The sequence below is a fragment of the Coenobita brevimanus genome, chromosome 57 (assembly GCF_032717465.1).
Source record: "Coenobita brevimanus isolate Jiangsu-jjx chromosome 57, ASM3271746v2, whole genome shotgun sequence".
Taxonomy (NCBI): Eukaryota; Metazoa; Arthropoda; class Malacostraca; order Decapoda; family Coenobitidae; genus Coenobita; species Coenobita brevimanus.
In genome coordinates this window covers 21421053-21443847 of record NC_137010.1, presented here as the reverse complement: position 1 = coordinate 21443847, position 22795 = coordinate 21421053, and the positions used below count along the sequence as shown (strand labels likewise).

Genomic DNA, 22795 nt, shown 5'->3' with positions numbered 1-22795 from the left:
AAAGCCTGCGATGCTTAGAGGCAAAGTGGGGATCCTCTTTTTGGCTCAGTGGCAATGTGTGCACATTTGAAGCGTGAGGGCCTGAGATTGAATCTCAGCCAGACAGTGTGATTAATTTGTTAAGTTTCATTTCAGTTATTACATGGGTTGGCAGAGGTGTGGGATATGAGGCAGAGCTTGGAGGGCAATGATGTTGTTGATTGACTGGCAGCGTCCTAGTCCCTAAAACTTATGGATGAGCTGTTCTGTGTGGTCCGCACCGTCCCCAATTGTGGCCTCTGATACTGCGCCACCGTTATTTGAAACTCACCAAATTAATCACCAAGGGGAGAAAAGAGTGATGTAATGGGGTATATAAAAGCCCATGTTGATTAGAGGCAAAGCTGGAATCCTCTCTTTGGCACAGTGGTAACGTGCATGCATTTGAAGTGTGAGGGCCTGAGATCGATTCTCGTCCAGACATTGTGATTAATTTGTTAAGTTTCATTTTGGTTATTGCGTATATACACAGACCATGAAAAGTATATACAGTACTGAGGCTTTCTCTGCATGTTTGTAGTATTTTGGAATTCCTTCCATCCTTGTATGTTCATCTTTCCTTCCTTCTTTCCTCTTCCTTCTGTCTGCAGGTGACTCTACACTGAGGAACAAGCCAGATGGTTTCCTGTACATCAGGAAACCATTTACTATGCTGGTTGGTAACCATGTAACCAAACTAAGGCGCCTAGTGGTTTAGTGGGTACTTAACTTCTAAAGTACTAAGCTCAACGATTTATGTTTTTTCACAATTTTTTAAATGGACGAGGAACGTCAATTGTGCAACTTCCACAAAAAACTGGCGGCAGCTTGCTCCACCCTGGCTGTGACATAGATGGCTTCTGATCAGAACTAAGTGTTGGACACGTGGATGGGAGGATCCATGCCTGTATCCAGGGGGTGGGGGTGTATCCCCCACCTCCCTCTCACCACGTCCCTCTACCCCACTACGTTGTTACTACCCTACTTTAGTCCGTTCTTACCATCACCCCTTCCCCTCCCACACCCTCCTCATGCATCCTCCACCCTTCCATTGTGGATCCCCCCCATCTCACCCCCCTAGTCATCTGAGGGAAGGGTATTTCCCCCCTACCTTCCCTCTATGTCCCTGTACTCCACTGGGGCCCTTCTTTTGTGTCTGGTGGTGGTTTCCTCCCATCCCTTCATCCCTCCCACACCGCACCCCCTAGCACAGAGTATCTTTACCCTCCCCTGGCATATTTTTCTTTCTTGCCTGGACTGCTAAGGGTAACTATTATCAACTTTGATGGGTCATAGCTCAGTAACTATTGTGTCTAGGAGGGTGGGGTTTGCATTTTCAGGTGTGTACATTCAAGCTTTATCAGTTGGGCTTAAAACTTTTAACCTTTGAGAAAGTCGAAAAATAGACCTATTTTTGCATCCTGGGGAGTAGCCAAGGCTGGAGAATTGGTACCAGAGGGGTTAAGGCGCTCCAGTCGGATTGAGCATGTATTGGTTTATATCCAAGGGATGGCTGGGGTTTATTGCTCTTGTAATGCCACTCAGGGATGGATGAGGCTGGTCACTCTCATCTTAAATGTCAGGACCAACTTGCCTAGCCCTGGGCTTCTGTGCTCCTCATGGGGCAGCACAGGATTCAGTGATGAAGATGAATTATTATTATTATTATTTATTACACACGGTAGGTGGTGGCGACCATCATCCACTCACTTGATGTAGAGCTGCCTACTTCTTCCTTAGCCTTTATCATTCTTTTTCTGTGTCTGCCCTCATCTCTTCCTATTTCTTCCATCTTTTCTGTTACTTCTTATTGCTCTTCTTTCCTTTACAGGTGGCTTTACATTGAGTGACAAGCCAAATGGTTTCCTGTAAGCCAAGAAACCATTTACAACGCTGGGTGGTAACCATATAACCAAACCATACGTGCTCCCTATGTGTCAACAAGTGGGTTGATGGAGGATTAGTGCCCCTCCCTATAAAACAAATAACTCAAAGTCAAATGGCCACCCCTTACGGGATTGTGGCGTCTAGCAATAGATAGATAGATTATTATTATTATTATTATTATTATTATTGTTTTTACTGTATTTTGGTTTAGTCATGTGGAAAGAATGGATAGCAAGAGTGGTGAATGAATTTGAAGGATGGAGGAGGTGAGGTAGGCCAAGAAGAAGGTGGAGGGATATGGTGGAAGATAGGTATGGAAGTTGGTGAGACTAAGGAGCCAACAAGATATTGAGTTGGATGGATGAAACTTGTGCAGAGAAGTGCATAACCAGGGATTTGGCACCCCTTTTTAATATGGCAGTGTTCGGATTGACTTTATCAGATAGGTATATATGAAGCTACAAAACGTGATGAAATTTTTTTGGCCTATGTGATGGAGCCAGGATTTCGAGGGCTTGAATGATGAGTGAATAGAAGCATGGCCCATTGATTTGGGCAAACTTTGTCTGTCTGGATGTTGCTACTCCTCACCCTGCCCTAGGGTAGGAAAAGTGGTCCGGATGATGATGATGATGATGGTTATTATTATTTACTGGTTCTCCATGAAGTGATATTTAATCATTTAATAAATAATGTTATTAAAATGGAAATGCAGATGAAATGCACAACTATCATGCATAATGTAACCTCAGCAAGAAATAAAAATTATCTGATATAAGGGGTCTGGGACTGTGGATGTCGTCTGGTACAGAAGGGGTTAAGAGGATGTCTGGCCTATATTGACTTAGTTTTAAGTTCATTTTTTTTTTTTTCCCCTCATATCTTCCTCAGTTGTCGTTCTGTCCTTCCCCACAGGTATTTGATGACCTCCCAGAACGCCTGTTTGGTCCACATGATGTTCCAGTTGACTTTATTGTGACGCCCACAGAAGTAATCCAAGTTCACCATGATCTACCACGACCAGAGGGCATCTACTGGCACCTTCTGTCACCGGAGAAGTTCCGTCAAGTTCCCATCCTGCATGTGCTGAGGGACCGGGAGGCTGAGTGAGTCTGTTTTTATACATCTCTAGTTATCTGTCAGTTAATCAGTGTCTCTGCCTGTCTGTCTGTCTATCTGTCTGTCTGTCTGTCTGTCTATCCCTCTATCCATCTGTCTGTCTATCTGTCTATCTGTCTATCCCACTATCAGTCTATAAAAGAGCAACATTTTTTGTTTGTTTGTTTGTCCTTCAGTCACGCCCAAACCAAGGGTCAGAGACCTCCAGATCCCTACATATTCTGAATCAGGGCAACCCAAGGATGATTTTAAGGGGTCAAAATTGAGATCTGGGTCATTTGAGGTCACCAGTAGAGTGTTTACCTTTTTAGCCCAGGCAATGCCTGGTACCCTTGCAGCCCAATTTTTGGCTTGGAGATACATGACCTCCAGTTTGGACATAGGCTGTGTGAGGTCACTGATCAGAGGTCATTTTTGGTGTCGGGCTTGGTGGCCCGGGTACTAGGTGGTGATGGGGTGGGGGAAGTGCGGAGGCTCGGTGGTGTTGGTGAGCTGTCAGGTGAGGTGCTGGACGTGGCTGGGGGTGAGGTGGGGGCAGCAGGGGAGGGAGAGGGAGAGAGAGAAGGGAAGGGGGAGATATAGCAGTTGTAGGAGGTAGAGGAAGGTGGCATGGGGGTGGGGGGTGGGGTGGGGCGCTGGGCTGGAGCCGGGGAGGTGGGGGTGTGGAAGGGGCGGACATGCCAGTTTCTGAGGGTGCAGGACATGCTGTGGTATTCTACGGTCACCTGGTTGGGATTAGGGACGTGAGTGATAGTATGTGGCCGTAAAGTGCGGAGCAAGCTTGTGGGGGGTGGGGAGCTGTGCGATCATCACGGTATCTGCTGGCTTGTAAGGGTTGGAGGCGGTGTCGGGGCGGAGGTCCAGGTTTTATTGGGGGTGTGTCAGCTGTTGTGTGAGGTGGTGTAAGGGATCAGAGGTGGGGGTGGAAGCAGGGGGTTGCAAGTGCTGCCGAAGGGGCAGGAGGAGGGGTGTTTCTCTGAACACTTGCTCGTAGGGCGAGATGCCGTCCTCTCGGGGGCAGGAATTAATGCCCCATTGCACAATTTTTACGTGGACGGCCCAGTCGTCATTTTTGGTGGCTTCTGTCCAGGTGTGGAGTTGATTCATTAGGGTACAATGGCTGCGTTTGCACATGGCATTTCCTTGGGGCCAGTAAGGGGACAAGTGGGGGATGCTATAACCGAAAAGATGGGCGAGTTCCTCCCAGATTTTGCTGGTGAATTCTGGCGCATTGTCTGAATGGATGGCCTGCGGGATACAAAAGTAAGGAAAAACATGTCGGACCAGGGCATCAGCCACTGCGACAGCATGGTGTTCTTTCGCTGGGCAGGCTATGACGAACTTAGAGTACATGTCGATGAATGTAATCACGTACCTATAGCCCGATTTCGGGGGCAAAGGTCCCACTAAGTCGAGTGCCAATAGTTGCCAAGGTTTGTGGGCAATAATACGTCCAGCTGGGTGTACGGGTGATGTCCTTACCAAGGGCGCACGCTCTGCAGGATTGGATAATCTTGGCGAGGGTGGAGGGATTTGGCGTCCAATAGATGTCGTTAAAAACCTGTAGGAGTTTCTTCATGCCCAGGTGAATGCCGTTGTGGGCGTGCAGGTGTCGTAGGGCATCTAGGGCGGCGTCGGGGGCCAGAATGATATGCCCAGATGGAGCTAGCAGATAGTCGCCTTGGCAGTACAATTTTTTGAAGAGGGGCTGAGGGATCCTTCCAATGCCATTGTTGGAGTAGGTCGGCCTCCAGCTGAGTTTCGTTGATAGGGCGTCGGGAAAGGGTGTCCGCATTGGTATGGAGTTTGCTGGGGCGGTATGAGATTTCATAATTAAACTCCTCCAGAGTTTCGCGCCACCTGATGAGCTGTGCGTTGTGGGTGTTGGACTGTCGCAACCACTGGAGGGACTGGTGATCAGTGATGGTGGTAACCTGGGTCCCTGATAGGTATGCCCAGAAGTGCTCGAGTGCCCAGATGATACCCAGGCACTCCCTCTTGGTGGTGGTGTAATTCTTCTCCACCGGATTTAAGGTACGACCGGCGCAGGCAGTGATGTATTTGCAGCCCTCTTGGACTTGCACCAGCATGGCCCCAATTGCAATGAGAGAGATGTCTGTGTAGAGCCGAAATGGAAGTGTGTAGTTGGGGAAAGTGACAACAGGGGCAAATACGAGCTTATCCTTAAGTTGTTGGAAGGCGGCTCATTTCTCGTCTGTCCAGATGAGCGGCTTTTCCTTTCGGGTCAGGTCGTGGAGGGGCTTGGTGATGTGCACGAATCCCTTCACGAAATGGTGGTAATATGGAGTCAGGACAAGGAATGCTCGGATTCCATGGACATCGCTGGGTGGGGGGATGTCCGTGATGGCGCAGAGTTTGTCGGGGTCGGGAGATATGCCAGCCTGGGAGATGACATGTCCCAGGAATGAGATGGTTCTGGCGGCCAGGATGCACTTGGAGGGCCGGAGTTTGAGGCCTGCCTGTCGGATTCGGGAAAAAAACCGGCGAAGGCGCTGCAGGTGGTTGGCCCAGGTCTGGTTGAACACGATGACATCGTCCAAGTAAGCCAGACAGATCTCCCATGTAAGGCCACTGAGGACGGATTCCATGAGTCTTGAAAAGGTGGCAGGGGCATTGCAGTGGCCGAAAGGTAAAATATTAAATTCATAATGTTTCCCATTGCTGGTGGAAAACACAGTTTTGCCTCTGTCCTCTGGCCGCACCAGAACCTGCCAGTACCCTGACTGGAGATCGAGGGTGGAGAACCAGGATGCGCTGCATAGGGAGTCTAGGGTATTGTCTATTCGCGGGAGCGGAGTGGCTTCCTTGGTGGTGACGTCGTTGAGCCAGCGGTAATACTGTAGACGCAGAACCGCATCGTGCCATCCTTTTCCTTTACGAGGACGATGGGGGAGGACCAAGGGCTGGTAGAGGGGGAGACGACTCCAGCTTCAATCGTCTCCTGCACCTGGTGGTCTACCTCTTCCCGTTGCCTGGGTTTTTTCCACCGGGATGGCTATCGGATTGGTGGACCCATCGTATGGATCTCGTGAGCTAGGTAGGTGGTATGTCCAATGTCGGTGTGTCCTGCCGCAAATAGGTCCTGGAAGTCCAGAAGACGGCAGAGGGTGTCTTGATTGGTGGGCGGAGAGATGGTCAGGGATAGGGGGCAGAGGGGCGGGGGAGCGGGATGGAGAAGGGGCACAGGGCTTGGCTTCTTCCATCTCTCCAATTACAAGCCCTTTCGGGAAGGTGAGGGGTGAGGGAGCAAGATTTGCAATCCGGACCACCGAGTGATGAAGGGGAAGGAAGGTTGAGGGCAGGAGGCAGGCCGAGAGGGTTCTGGGCAGAAGGAGGGAGGAGAATAGAACGGAGGTACCTGAGGGCCGGTTAACCCCTTAAGACCGCAATTGTTTCAGTCAGGGTACCTCCCACAATCGCAATTTGGGGGTGTTTTGGTGACTTTCACTAAGGGCAAATTGACTGTGTTCTGGCTAAAGAGGAAGAATTTACACACCTGACAGCGCAATCCGTACCCCCATAGACGTAATGGTTACCGCACAATCGCGCGTCAAATTTAAAAAAAAGTTTATGATAGTTACCCCTCGAAAACAATAAAAAACATGAAAATTTTGATAACTACCTATTTTTTAAATTGAAACAGGTCATTTCAAAGTGTTTTGTCACACTAACCATGAAAACAGGTGTACAGTATATAGGTGTGGGGAGATAAAGTAGGCTGTGGAGAGTAGGCATATAGGTATGGGAGTTGGAAATAACCAGCTTTTCGCATGAAAAGAAAGCACTTCATTGTGTTCTGTAACATCTACCATGAAAACAGGTGTGTATGTAGCTGTGGGGAGATAACTAGTGTGGGGAGTAGGCCTACAAGGCCTTGGTGGTACTTGGGGAGAAAAATTTTGGCAACAATCAATTTCTCTTGTGGAAACCCTCCATTTCAATGGGATTTGTCATACCAGCCATAAAAACAGGTGTGTATGTAGGTGTGGGGAGATAAAACAATTGTGGGGAGTAGCCCTACAAGGCCTCATAGTCATTCCAAAACTAACATAGATGCATATAAATGTTTATAACCATCAAGGACATCAAAATAATAATGCTATAAATGCATGCATAAGAAAGGAAAGCAATAATTTGTTTCCGATTTCTCTTTTTGCTCTTCCAACTTCTCGTTACACTTTCATCACACCATTACAATTATCACATTATCATTACAATTCACGTTTATCATTACAGTTTCGGCAACAACCAAATTCTCTTGTGGAAACTTTCCATTTCATTGGAATTTATCACACCAGCTATGAAAACAGGTGTGTTTGTATGTGTGGTGAGATGAAACAGGTGCGGGGAGTAGCCCTGCCTCATAGTCTTTCGAAAACTAACACAGACGGACACTACTCAGAGGTGCTAATCTAGGCAGGTGGGAAGAATGAAAAAAAGAAAATAATAAGATGCGTCGTATGTGATACAATTTACAGCATTCTCTAACTACGTACGTACAGAAACTGGTAGGTAAGAGGTGAGAAAGTTAATGAACAGAGTGAGGTGTAAAAATTTGGGAAGAAGTAGAAATAATATGAAACAGGTACGTACATCAGGCCTGACACTCGGTGGCCTGTTGGGGGTTGGAAGGGTAGTGAGGGACAAGGAGGGAGAGATGGGGTGGGGTTTGGGGGGGGCATAGCTAGCAGGGAGGGAGGAGGGGCAAGAGAGGGTGGGAAGGGATGCAGGTTGTTGTGGGAGGGGTGGGAGAGTGATATGGGACAAGGAGGGCGTGAGGGAGTGGAGTAGAGGGTGGCATGGAGGCGGCCGAGAGGGGGGTGCCCTCCCACCGCCTGGGTTGGTCCAATCCCCCCTCATGCCACATCAAGGACGAGTTCTCATTGGCCTGAAGCCATGTACGTCATAATCGGGGTGGAGCAAGCGCTCCGCAGATTTTTACAGGCCGCATTCAATTGATGCAATTAGGCATTTTGGCATAAAACTCAAATCGCATCAATTGATGTGATTAGGACTAAAGGGGTTAAGGGGCACCCAAGCCTCGTGATGAGGGGGGGATAGTGACAGCTGAGGAGGTGGTGGTGGGGAAGGAGAGGAGGGGGGAGGGGGGTAGAGAGAAGGGGGGGGCGAGGAGTTTTCCTGCCGGGGCTGGGGCGTGCAAGTGCAGATGACCCTAGTGGGACGGGGGGGAGGGGGTTCTGGAACTGGAGCTGTCTATTCTGTCAGTTGATGGTGGCACCCAGCTTCTGCAGCAGGTCCAGTCCCAGATAGCCGTCGTAGTTTCAGCAAGAAGAGTCGAATACAATAAATTTGTTCATCTCCGATGCCAGCTGATGGGTGTCGACGGGCAGGGCCTGTGTTTCCCCACGGATCGGCAGGGGGGCCATCCCCCGTGTCCACCAGGTGAGTAGCCGTTAGGAGTAGCGAGCCAAAGGTCGACTTGCGACGGGAGAAGTAGTGGCTATATGGGCAAGATCTGGCCGCTCCCATGTCAACCAGCAATCTGGCATTTACCCCATTCAGCTTCATCTTGTGAGAAACTGGGGAGCGGTATTTGGGGGAAGTGGCCCCCGCCACCTTGGGAAGGTGCGGGGGCGGTCCTAAAAATCCAACTGTCGGGGGCCTCCTTCTTCCTCTGGCTCCTGCTCCCTGGGTTAGACTTCCTCTACGGGGCCAGGTTCGTCGTCCGGCTCCTCATTATCTAGGGAGGAGACTTTACTCCTGCCCAGGGTGGTGGTTTTTCGTCTGGCAGCCTTTAGCTGGTCCCTGATATCGTGCAGGGGGCATTGGGAGCTGCAGGCGGAGAACTCCCAGGGGTTGACTAGGATGAGGTTGGGGTTCTTCTTGTGAATGGGGCGTTGGTGGGCGGGGTGTGCTCTAGGTAAGCTGGGTGCCGGGGTGGGGCTGGTGTGGGGCATGGGTGGGCGTGGCTTGACTGGGGGAGCCGGAGCATTTGTGGGAAACTTGTTTACCACATTGATTTGCTTGGGTGCGGGTGGGAGGTCAGGAGGCGACGTATCAGTTGGATATCCTTATCCATGTCTCCTGTAGGGTCATGGATTGTGAAATGCTCCTTCACTATACTAGGGAGCACTTTCAGGAGAGTATTGAAGGCGTGTTGTTCCTGGGTGTCATCTGCCTCCGGGTAGGCAGCAGTAACCAGGCGTCTAGCCTGGATTAGGGTATCGTCCAAATTTCCATCGAAGGTTAGGCTGTCCAATTGAGACAGCGCTGCTACTTTCCCTAGTGAGGAAGTGATAGCTTGAGTCATGAGTTTCGTGAAATTTTTGCCAAGTGAGCCCTGGAACGATTTTCGGTGCTATATTAGCTGCCGCTTTGCCTAGTAATGGGAGCGTGACTGCGATTATTTGCTTATCGTCCTCAAGTCCGATATCCAGCAAAGGTTTAATAATTGCCAGGTATGTGTGAACATCATACTGTTTGGGGTCGAATTTTGGTAATTGCACATGCAGTTTAGTTGCCATTTTGATAGTATATCCTGATCACCTCTCTCGTATGCCCGGGTCAAGAACACTGCTGTCCACCAGTGTAATGCTAGTTGTTTTAGGGTTGGCTTCCCATCCCTAGAGCACCTAGTGAGTAGCGGGGTTCTCTTTCTAAACCGGAGCTTAGGCAAATAAGAGAGAGGCAGGACACAAAAACTCAAGGCACCACCTTACATGTGTATTACTTAATCTTACACAGGAACAAGCAGATGTCACAAATACAAACAAGCTGGACAATTATAATCCTTGGGCTGCAGTTTTGGAATAATAGTATCATGCAGGATACTGTACAGGACCTGATTGGTTAGGGGGAACAGCACTTGAGCTAGACACTTATGTTGGTGGGGGAGTTTAGATTTCCTAGGCCGGTGGTGGTGGTTGTCTCGATTTCCTAGGGTAGCGTTAATATTTTACACTGGGCCTAAACGTGACCTTATCGAGACGTGCCGTCACTGTTGCATAGAGTGTTCACTGTACCTTGGCCTGTAGATCACTTTTACATTATTTTACTATGTACCCGGGTAGGGCTGGCAGTACTGGAACTTCAACTCAGGGGCCTATGTATGATCTTCACTGTCTTACTGCGGCACTATACACCATGGTAGGCCTGTCCTTTACTGTCTTACTATTGCACTATCTTTTCCACCACTTTCTTTTATGCTCGAACCACCAGCCCACTTTACTCTGTCACTCCTACACTGTCTGTATGCTGAGTGTGTTCATTTTCACTCACTGTCAGGTCAGACGTGTCACAGTCAGGCGCAGGGGTGGCGGCGGAGGCTCAGCCTCCCTACTGAGGGGGCTGGGATCCACCAGGGGCGGCTAGGTCCCGGGGGTGGGGGACAGCGTGTGGGGGTGTCCTCTCTCGTCTGGGGGTGCTGGGGGCGTAGGGGCCCGAGGCTTCTGGGCTCGGGGTGGGAGTCCGGCCCTCTGGGCTAGGGCCGAACAGTCGCCTGAACTTTTGAGTCAGGCGCCTAACGGAGGATGAGGATCTCCGGCGTCTGGGTGCAGGGAGGTCCTGCCTGGGAGTCTGAGGGGCGGTTGGGAGGCTGCGGTCCCCGCAGGTCGGGGACTCCGTCAGAAGTGAGCTGCAGTGTCGGCCGACGTCGGGGGCCATCAGGGGCGTCTCCACTGGCTGTAGGGAGAAGAGCCCGGTGGTGGTCACAGGGCCTCTCCAATACTCCTCCAGGCTGGGGGCTCCCTCCAAGTCGTGGGTAGGTGGACCCGGCTCAGCACCTGATGAAGGAGTGGCTTCAGGTCGTCTCTGGTAGTTGGGCCTGGCTACTAGCCGTGGCTGTCTCAGGACACCTTCGGAGCGGCTACCGGCTGCCTCCTGCAGGAAGGTAGAGCGGGTACAGGCCGACTTTCCGAGTACACCTTCAGAGTGGCTTCCGGCCGTCTCTTGATTGACCTCCGGAGCGGCTTCAGGCTGTCTCCTGTAGGAGGGTGAGCGGCTTCTGGCCGTCTCTCCGGGGCACCTTCAGCGCGGCTTCCAGCCGTCTCCTGATGAAGGCGGGAGCGGCTACTGGCCGTCTCCTGTTTGGCCTCCGGAGCAGCTTCAGGCCGTCTCCTGTAGGAGGGCGAGCGGCTGCAGGCTGTCTCTCTGAGGGGCACCTTCCGAGCAGCTTCAGGCCGTCTCATGACGAAGGCGGGAGTGGCTTCAGGCTGTCTCCTGTAGGAGGGTGAGCGGCTATCAGCCATCTCAAGGGTGCTGTTAGGAACTGGAGAAACAGTTCCACCCCGGTCTTATCTGTGGGCAGCTCGCCCGACAGGTCGTCTTGTATCCCTGCTATTGTGGCGGCAGGCAAGTTCCGTGTCATAGGGGCACGCAGCCCAGGTGGACTTAAACCGTTTCCACCCGGAGCTCATTCGCGCTGTGTACACTCCTCCGTGGGCTCAATCTGGTGGCTCATTGCAGTCTGTTTTGATGTCCTGTTGCATTTTAGTAACAACGCTGGATCACACGGTTATGAGGAATATGAGAGATAAGGGTCATCTGGTTCACAATTCACGGTAGCAGATTCACGGTAAACATTGTTGATTTAGTCCTTCTAGTTTGTTTAGAGGTTATTATTCAGATATTAGGCCAAAAAGTGAGTTTAAACCTTCGGTCATTGAACTATTTATTTCCATTTGTTGCTTACTTGGTTATTGGGTTTCTGTCACTGCTTTGGTTTGGCATTCCAGTTTACTGCGATCAGGGAGGTTCAACAGTATTGAAATGGAGAGTTGCTTACGTTTTACACCATCACTGATACTGTGCTTACGTCTTAGTTAGAAGCCATTGCTAGGGTTAAATGTAAGTAAAATAAGGTAAGAATTAGTCAAAATATAGGGATCACTACACTCATCGCCATCTGTGGCAAGCTGGTAAACTAATTGGAAATCTCAAGTGCTCTCTTGCAACTTGTCCAGATTAAAAGAGGTGTCGAACTACCCAGTGCTGGAAAATTAGTGTTGTACAGTACCTGTATGTAATAAAATGTAAATAGGTGATTATGGAAGAGTGTTGCCCTTTTGTTTCTCAGTATCATTTTTCATGCAAAGTAGTATTCCTATATTAACTCTTTTGGATTTTTTTTTTTTTTTTTTTTTTTTTTCCCAACACATAATATAACTGCATCATTATGGAATTGTTCTTATAACTTACTGCAAAGTCAGTTTATAAAAATAAAGTCTATCTATCTATCTATCTATCTATCTATAGCCCGACGCCCTAATCCCGCAAAGGGTGGCCGCAGACAAAACGCCTCCAAGTCACTCTGTCACCCACCATTTGACTCCCCTCCCCCCAACTCACCCCCCCCTCCCTCATATGCCTCTCAACTCCATCCCTCCTCCTCATCCTTGGTCTACCCCTCCCTCTCCCTCCCTCCACCTCACCTACATACACCCTCTTAGTCAGTCTTTCATTCTCCATTCTCTCCACATGTCCAAACCACCTCAGTGTATTTCTCCTAATCTTTTCAACCACATCCACATCTACCCCACAGCGTTCCTTCACTTCTTCATTCGTCAACCTGTCCCTCCACATCACTCCACATGCTCCTCTCAAGTAACTCATTTCCACTGCTCTCACTCTTGACTTGTTCCCCTCTTGCAAGGTCCACGCCTCGCTTCCATACGTCAGGGTAGGGATCACAATACCATCATGCAGTGACTTCTTAACTTCCATACTCACCTCCCTATTTCTCATCACTGCTTTCAGTATACCAACAACCTTTCTTCCCTGCTGTACCCTTTCACGTACTTCATCTCCCAAAGTTCCATCCTTACTCATCACACTACCCAAGTACTTGAATGCACTCACATTCTCCATATCCTCACCATCCAACCTCACTGCACACTCTGTGACTTCATTCCTCTCAAACACCATAACTTTACTTTTGTTTACATTAACTTTCAGCTTCCTCCTCCTACACACTGTCCCAAATTCATTCACCAAACCTTGCAACTCCCATTCATCTTGACTCAACAATACTGTATCATCAGCAAACAGCAACACCGGAAGCTTCCAAATCTCACCCTCATTCATTAGGGCCACCCCCACATCCACTGCCCTACCTTGCACCTCCTTTACAACCCCATCCATATATATATATTAAACAGCCATGGAGACATCACACACCCCTGTTTCAGTCCCACATTGAGATCAAAGAACTCACTCAGCTCACCATCCACTCTCACCGTAGCCCTAGCTCCCTCGTACATACTCTTCACAGCACTCAACAATTTCCCCTCCACTCCATATATTCTTAATACCTTCCACATACCTTGCCTATCTATTCTTTCATAAGCTTTCTCCAAGTCCATGAAGGCAGCATACACTTTCCTTCCCTTCTCTAGATACTACTCCACTAAACATCTTAGAACAAATATCTGATCTACACACCCTTTTCCCTTCCTAAATCCCCCTTGTTCTTCTCCAACTAGCTCCTCTGTCATATGCCTAACCCTATCAATGAGTATTCTACCATATATTTTACCAGTCACACTAAGAAGGCAAATACCCCTATGGTTACCACATACTTCTCTCTCCCCTTTTCCTTTGTACAGAGGAACAATTATACCTGATTTCCAGTCCTCTGGAACCCTTCCCTCTTCCCAAGCCAATCTACACAACTTCCATATCCACTCCACAACAATCTCACCCCCATACCTAAGCATTTCACCACACACTCCATCAATTCCTGGGGCCTTTCCCAGCTTAATCTTCTTCATCACTTCCACTACTTCCGACCTACTGATCTCTTCCTCCCTCCTCTCATCTCTTCTTCTCCCAGCCATTCCCCAACCACTTATACTCACACTGCTGTCACTCTCTACATTCAACAAATCCTCAAAGTGCTCCTTCCATCTCCTCAATTTCTCTCTCTTCTCCACCAACAATCTATTATTCCTATCTTTCACTCCCCTACTATTTCCCCTTTCACACTGCCTTACTTTCTTTACCTCCTTCCAAAACAATTTCTTACTCTTCCTCCATTTCACACTCAGATTCCTCCCAAACTCTTCATCCACTTTCTTCTTACTCTCCTTCACCAGTCTCTTAACCTCCCTTCTCCTACTCACATATACCTCTCTCTTCTCTCTCTCATCTTCTCCCCTACCTCTACTCGCCAACCATTCACCATATGCCTTCTTCTTTTGTTCCACAGCTCGTTTCACCTTATCATTCCACCATGCTGTCCCTTGCACACCCTTGCATCTCCTCCTCACTCCACAAACCTCCTCACACGCTGCGCCTATCTCTTCCATGAATATCTTACATACTTCTTCCACCCCTTCCATCTGCTCTAGCTCATACCTTCCCAATCTTTCTTCCACTATGCTCTTATACGCTGTCATTTTCTCACTATCTTGCAATTTCTCCACTCTTCTCACAGGAGTTGCTTCCTCCTGTCTTCCCCTTCGTCTCCTCAACCACTTTCTTTGCAGCTCTACCTTGGCCATCACTAAGTGATGGTCCGAGACTCCATTCCCCCACCCTCTCCACACTCTTGCATCCAACACCTGTCTTCTCATTCGCTCATCCACACACACGTAGTCTATCATTGCCTTTCGTTCAACAAGTTCACCATCCATCCTCCTCATTACTCTCCATGTATACCGGTGGATCATCTTATGCCGAAAGTAGGTGTTGGTTATTGCCAACCCCTTACAAGCACAGATGTCCACCAAAGCACTTCCATTCCCATCTATGTCAGCTGGCACAGTCAGTTTCAGTCAATCCACATATATCCACTTTTGCATCCTCAAGCACCTGGACAATCTCTCTCTCTTTCACTTCATCATTCACTCCTCTCACATTCCATGTAATGTCCTTCGTCCGTTCCTTAGTCGTCAACGTATGGTCCGTCCGGGTCCGAGGCGCTTTATTTGCTTTTTTAGTTAGTTCTTTTTACGGGGTGGGGCACTAACCCACCACCAACCCTTTTAGTCGCCTCGTACGACAAGCAGGCATACTGGGGGAGTATTCTTGAAACCCCCCCTACCCCCAGGGGGTAATACAACATTTTTATGAAATCTTTAACAGCTGCTTTCAATAAATGATCAGCAGGAGACACAAAGCTCTGGGATATCGCCTGTAAATTATGGATCCTTTGGATTTTGGAGACACTGTGGAGCTTGTGATTGTAAATCCAGTTCTACCTGAAACTAGGAAAACCACTATGTGTGAGTGAGTTTGAGGTGAGCAAGGCCAAAATGCTGATGTGGCTAGTGAATGTTTGAATAAATAAGACATGAAAGGTCATGAGCAGATTATTAATGGGATGCTTCTGAAAAGCCTAGTATTCCGGTAGATGTCACCAGCATTGGGACAAACACAGGCCCCGCATTGTTTAAAAGGCATATTTTTCTTTGTTAAATATCAACACTGTTATGTGAAACTGTGAATCATGGCAATGTCATATGTCGTAATATAAATAATACAAATAGAACACGTGTATATAACGTAGCGTGAATTGTTTATATTTATCATAAACGGAAATTATCATTGATGGCAACCCGCCATTTCAGTGGTCCTATATTATTTAATTTTCTACATTTAGTACAAGTTAGGTTCTTAATACATACTTTGTTCAGACTGTAAATTATGCCTAGTGGTTATCTTGACTCATTCAGTCTCTGTGTGGGCAGAAATTTAATGCTGAGTAAATATTGGGACTCAGCATTTTGCTCACTCCCTTCACGCATGTGCACCACAAGACCCGTGTTGCCACGTTTTGAGAAGGCCGTGGTGCTTGCCCCCTCAGACCCTCCAAAGCAATTACAGTACCTTACTTTATCTAACCTAACCAGACCACAAGTAGTCTAAATTGTATTATTTTAAGCATTAGTCCTCGTGCGTTTGTTTTGAAAACAAATCTCTCGTGAAAAAACTTAAGTACTGGACTGTTTTGTGCGCAGGCGTGAAGGGAGTGAGCAAAATGTTGAGTCCCATTATTTATTCAACATTTAATTTCTGCCCACATAGAGACTGAATGAGTCAAGATACCCACTAGGTGTAATTTACAGTCTGTACAAACTATGTATTAAGAACCTAACTTGTACTAAATGTAGTAGAAACTAAATAATATAGGACCACTGAAATGGCAGGTTGCCATCACATGCCATCAATGATATTTTAATTTCCATTTATGATAAATATAAACAATTCATTCTATGTTATATATACCTGTTCTATTTGTATTATTTATATTATGGTATGTGACATTACCATGATTCACAGTTTCACACAACAGTGTAGATATTTAACAAAGAAAAATATGCTTTTTAAACAGCACAGGGAATTTAATGAGCCTGTGGAGTCACATAGAGAGACAGGCTGACGAATGAGGATATAAAGGAGCGTTGTGGTTTGGATGTGATGTGATAGGAAGCGTTATGAGGAACACACTGAGGTGGTTTGGCCATGTGGAGAGGATGGAGGGTGAAAGACTGACAAAGTGTATGTGAGTGTATGTGAGTGAGGTGGAGGGGGGAAGAGGGAGGGGGAGGCCGAGGATGAGATGGAGGGATGGGGTGGAGAGGTATATGAGAGAGGGGGGTGTGAGTTGGGAGCAGGGCAGTGAAATGGCGGGGGACAGGGCGACTTGGAGGCGATTTGTTTGTGGCCACCCCAAACGGGATTGAGGCGTCTGGTAATAGATAGATAGATAGATAGGAATGTGTTTGACCCAATGCTGGTGACATCTGCTGGAATACTAGCTTTGAAAGCACCCCATCAAGGAAAGAATCAGGTTGATGAAGTACTATAACGTATAGGGATGCATGTGACATGCATACCCCCCTTTACTAAAAGTGCTGTTGATGGAATTGTCTCCTTTGCGAAAGGCAAGGGATTGGTGGTGGTACTGTCAAAGAGGGAAAGAGGCCATGAGTGGTTTGCCATAGTGCATAAGAGATGTAGTGGCATTAGAGATAGGTTGCAAGATAATGCTTATTTCATGTGTGTGATGTGTCAGGGAGAGCATGTGGAGATTGTCAGGCGTGAAAGGATTGATCTTGCTGGTGATTCTTTTCAGTGTGTGGAAGAGTTTTGTTACATGGGAGACATGTTGTGCTGAAGGTGCATCCTTGAATGTGAGGCCTGGGGGGGGGGGTAGGTTTATGATGGAACAGTTAAGAGGTAGGATGGGACTGGAGTGTATTGATGTTGTGATGAGGAGGGGTAGATAGAGATGGTCTTGGCATGTGGAGAGAATGGGGGATGACATTTGTGTGCAGAAAGTGAGAAGTGTGAATGTTGGGGATGGGGTTGCAAGTGGCATGTCGAAAAAGACTTTGGATGAGGTCAGAAAGTGCAACATCAGAGATAAGGAACTGAATAGGGAGGCTGCCAGAAAACAAACAGCGTGGAGAACCGTCATTAAGGACCAAGACTGACTCATGCAAGCATGTTGGAGCCTTTATAAATGAAACAAAATAAATGATGAATCATATTATTTTGTGTACAGGTGATGGTTTGCTATTATGATGGAACCAAAAATGAATGGTTAGCGAAAAGGTTGTGTTGTCCATTTCTCAGAGTCATCATCATCATCATCATCATCATCATCCAATCCTATGTTGCCCCATGAGGAGCATAGGAGCCTGGGGCTAGGCAGGTTGTTCCTGACATTTAAGATGAGAATCTATGCAATACTGAAAGTTCTTCTGATTCAGCTTTTAAATGTATGTTCTCCTTTATGCCAGTGTTGGGATCTTACCCACTCTCTTTAGTCAGTGGCAGTTATGATGATAATGATGGTGATGATGGATAAGATGACAGCATGATATGACAACATATTTTTTTATAATGCTCTTTAATATTGTGACTTTATATTTTTCAATTTTGGATGATTTTTACAGCATTTATATTAATCATAGATAGTACGACATGTTTTTTTATCATGGATATTATGCAGTATATTTTTAAAGTTTGTTTTTCCAACACAGGAATGGTGTAGATGTTGCTTTGGCAGAGGGGGCAGAGCTACCCCCACCTGAGGAGATGCGGGGAAGTGGGCGGGGCAGGGGCAGAGGTAGAGGACGTGGGGGTAGGGCAGGGCGGGGCAGGGGTGCAGGCCGGGGTAGAGCCAGGAGCAGCGGGTCTGAAAGTGAAGACAACAAAGGCCAGAAGAACATCCAGGTGAGAAGATCCAACAAGAATGTGCAGGTGTGCTCATGATGTTTTAGGTTGTGGTGAACTGTTGCTGTAGTTGTAGTGGTATAGTGATGGTGAGAAGCATTGTTGTAGTAGTGAGGGTTTGTGCTGTAGAGGTGGTTTCAGTATTAAGAGATAGTGATGGTACTTGTTAAAAAGATGTTTGTGGGGATGGTGATTGTCGTGACTGGCGAATATAGTCATGGTGATACAGTTGCCTAGACATAACGGTGGTAGTTGTAGTAAGATGACCATGGTGATCGTGATTCTTGTAGTGTTGAGATAAGTAATGGTGGGAGTTGTAGGCATAGTGGTAGCATTGATTAGACATAGTGATTGTGGTTGTAGTATATAAAGGAAATAATGTAGGTGACATTTTTTATGTATAAGTAGTGAGATGTATTAATTTCACTTGTAGTTCTGTAGCATCATTTATTCAACATTAATAAATTGAACAGAAACCCTCTAGTGAACAGTAAACCACTGCCAACCAGAACCACATTAGCAGCAGTTAACAAACAGCTTTTGACATGCACTGAGACAAAATCTTAAACTCAGTTGTGTGAGACAAAGACAGGATATGACTGGCTCACTTTCAAGCAAACAAACACAATTACATGTATTCAACCAAAACAAAGAGCCAAAGACTGACCGATCCATCTAACTTCCTCAGTAGTCCTATCCTATGCTGACTGATTAGCTGTACCAAAACACAGTTTCATCCCCCATTATGTAGCAACCCTGCAGACTTGACACACAGTCACATGGTTACAGAGAACAGAATGAGTGCTTCCCCAAGTAAATGAAGCATCATCTTTTGCACATGAATCTCAAGTTTGCCCTCAGCTCTCCCTCTCAAACCAATTTCTTTCCTTTAAATAGACATTCCAGAGATCTTACACTCCCACTGAATACACACATGACTTACTTAACACACAAACAATATACTGTAAGTGCCAAGGCTACTCAGAATGTATGCTCTGATAACTGTTCTAAAGTTGTTTAGTATAGTTTACAAATAATTCATCTGCATAACATTATAATATGATTCATGAACCAAAGTTGAATTCCCACCATATCATCCACAAGCATAAAATAATACAAAAACATGGAACAAAGCCTTAAGAATAATGGCAGGATATCCAGAGACCTTCAATACAGGGATAGGGAAAGTGGAGATCAAGTAGACTGTTGACTGTAAGGTTGTGAGTTTGATAACCTTGCTGGGGCAGGGAAGAGATTGAGGATCTGAATGTTTGGTGAAGCCATGTTATTGTAATTGATTATCCACAAGACCCATGAGAATATCATAAAAACACCCTTCCCAGTGCAATCATACCAACTTTAAATCCAGCAACTCTTGTGAGTTAAAATACAGTAGGACCCCCAGTAACTGGCAGTCATCGGAATTTTTAGGTACCGAATAAGCAGTTTTGCCGGATTGTGAGATTTACTCTTATGGATACCTCAAAGTGTTCTATACCCTATAAAATACTTTTGTGATCTGTTAGAACCTCAAAGCAACATTATGAAGTCGTTTACACTGCAGTGTAGTCTAGTATTCACCATCACTGGTAGAAGTTGCTGTGAAAGGTTTTGTGGCAGTGCAGTGATGCAATACTGTAGAATGCATAAGTAGTTCAACTTCTGAGGAAAGGTGCTACTACAGTATTCATGTATAGTCACTATGAAATGTAGGCATATATTTTATTCATTACAGTGCAACCTCAAAAATTCAAGCATTTAAAGTTTGGACTCCATCTAAAACTTGAATACCATAATTTATTACATCACTGCCATTTTCATTCCCAAATCAGGTCCCATATTAAATGACCTCAGAAACAAGCACGTAAAATTGACAGCTAAACTTATCTGCCATTGACTGATTATTTGATTTGGTTTAAACATTATTCAGATTCTGCTGTAATTATGGGATCAAAAAAGTGTCCTAGTTGTAGAGTACTGATTAACGCAGTGTTGTGAAAAAAGTACTGTACACAGCGTAGCAATCTAGTCACATGTAGGTAATATGCGCACATATTATGAGACAAGTGTGGGGATGGAAACATGATCATACTGTATGTGACATAAAAACATGATACAGTAATTTTTCAAGTGTTCTGTAAGTTTCAGACTGAAACTAGAGTAAATAACTGTCTCATCACTTGGTCTCAGTCATGGTATTGGGAACAGAACACCATTGAACATTACAAAGCAATATGATTAGATTATGAAGTTTTATGACAAGTGAAGTCCCTTAAGGCAGTATCACAGTAGTGCCTCATATCTCTGGCACGAATCATTCCAGGTGCAAGTTTCCAGGAACCAGGTACAGACCTTATTACAGTACAGTGTGCATCATACCTCAAATGGTTGGCAGATGGTTCTCCTCTGTTGAGTTTAACCCAGTTCTCTGGATCCACAATCGTCAATTAATGCACAGGGTTACACTTACGAGTGGCTTTTAATGCCATACCTGTTTTGCAGAAGCTGCCTAACTTCACTAACCACCCTACAGCATTTGTTCTTTATTCTCGTATTCTAATATACATTTCCACTCTATATTTGTGATATTGTAAAGCATATGTTTTCCGGATAAAGACATTGACAGTTGATCAGAAAAAATTAATAATAACTAGCAGTGGTACCCACCATTGCTGCCCAAAAAGGCAAACACTCTAATCCTGTTTATTTTAGTTCAGTCTTTTGTTCTAGTCCAGAAAGACCATTTACCACTAATGCTTTTGAAGAGAGACCATAAGAGTTCTAGGAACTTTCTATTTCAGCTTTTGCAGACTAACGCACAGTATTTGTGTGCACTTGTTTGCTATTACAGTTGGCCCCGAATGACCTCTGTCTGGTGACCTCAAATGACCTCGGAGGTCAACCTCACATAGCCTGTGTCCAAACTGGAGGTCATGTGAGTGTCCATGCCAAAAATTGGGCTGCTGGGTCCAGTCGTTCGAGCGTGTATTACCAGTGACCTCAAATGACCTCTGGTGACCTCAAATGACCTTGGAGGTCAGCCTCGCATAGCCTTTGTCTGAACTGGAGGTCATGTAAGTCTCCTTGCCAAAAATTGGGCTGCTGGGTCCAGTCGTTTGAGCATGTAGTACTGGTGACCTCAAATGACCTCATAGGTCAATCTCAATTTTCCTATGTCCAAACTGGAGGACATGTGAGTCTCCATGCCAAAAATTGGACTGCAGGGGTATCCGGCATTGCCTGGGCCAAAAAGGCGAACACTCCACTGGTGACATCAAATGATCCAGATCTGAATTTTGACCCCCCTCCCCCCCCAAGTCATTCCTTGGGTCACCCTGATTCAGAATATCTTGGGGTCTCTGGCCCATGGTTTGGGCGTGATTGAAGGACAAACAAACAACACTGCTCTTTTAGATATACAGATAACTGTACAGGTACTCCTCTGCTTACATAAGTTCAAGTTACATAAATTCAGAGGTACAGGTACGTTAAGACTAAATTCAAAGATAAAAAATTAAAAAATATGTCTATCTATCTATCTATTGCCAGTCGCCATAATCCCGTACGGGGTGGCCATTTAACTCTGAGTATTTTACGTATTTAAAATGCACACCAAGTCCTGCTTTGTTAATCAAGCACCTGGTGACAAATGTGCGCTTCCCACCTCTTTGTTTGTTTTGCCAGTATACATGCAGTTATAGTTGTAGCAGGATGTACACGGTTGGGTGTTTCATTATTTTGACCCACAGCATGTCTCAAAAATGGAAGAGTAGTGGTGGTGGTTAGAGCAGCAGCAAAAATTGACACTATAACGATGGAAACAAAAGTGGACATCATTAAGAGAGTGGAAAGAGGAGAGAGGCATGTTACCATGGTGACACACTGATGCACCAGTGGTGTCAGCGACGGTGGCAGACAGCATGAAATTTGTTGGCTACCAGTGTCTTCCACTCTACATACTTTTTTTTTTTTTTTTTTTTTTTTTTTTTTTGCAGTACTTTCATGCATAAAGTACATTCTTTTGAATTTATGTTTACTGATGCTTACCACTCAAAAACTAATGATTATTGAGTTGTTATTGAGTATTAGTTAAAGATATTATGCAACACCAAGAGTAAATACGGACTAGGTAAAAATTTGACTTATATAAGAGCTGCAGGAACCAATTAATTAGGTAAGTTGAAGAAGACATGTATACTGTATTTACTTTGTTGAATGGAGTACTTAGCAGTTTAAATGGCACTGTGTAAATAGTTAACTCAGCTAATTACAGTACCTCTCAACTAACACGAGTTTAAAAAACGCTTTTTCGTTTTAACACGAGCAAATATTTAAGGAGATATATTTAACTAACAAGGGTTTCTTGATTTAACGCGACTTTACACGTACGTGATGGTTTCAAATTAGCCGCGCGTGCCTTGGACAGTCCTGAGCTGATAGACTGTGTGTGGCCGTTTATGTATAAATACAATTTTTTATTTGTCTGTTGCTTAAACTGGTTTTATTCGAACTATAATATTCGAAAATGAAGTTTGGCCCCATTCTGAGCAATTTGGCTCATTTTCAGACAAAATTTGGCCAGGAAAGTGATGGTAGATCTAAATTGTTA

The 22795-nt window shown here is 46.0% G+C and overlaps 1 protein-coding gene across 2 annotated transcripts in view; it reads left to right on the top strand.

Annotated features, from left to right (window-relative positions):
- The window catches only part of lost (methenyltetrahydrofolate synthase domain-containing protein lost), a 328112-nt gene that overhangs the window by 185999 nt on the left and 119318 nt on the right, over positions 1-22795 (top strand). Inside the window, exons 7-8 of one of the 2 annotated variants that reach the window (XM_080274442.1) lie at positions 2821-3011; positions 17994-18186. In XM_080274442.1, the coding sequence (XP_080130568.1) occupies positions 2821-3011; positions 17994-18186 (384 nt within the window). Of the gene's footprint in view, positions 1-2820; positions 3012-17993; positions 18214-22795 lie in introns of both variants that reach the window. The other variant, XM_080274441.1, reaches the window with a different exon arrangement.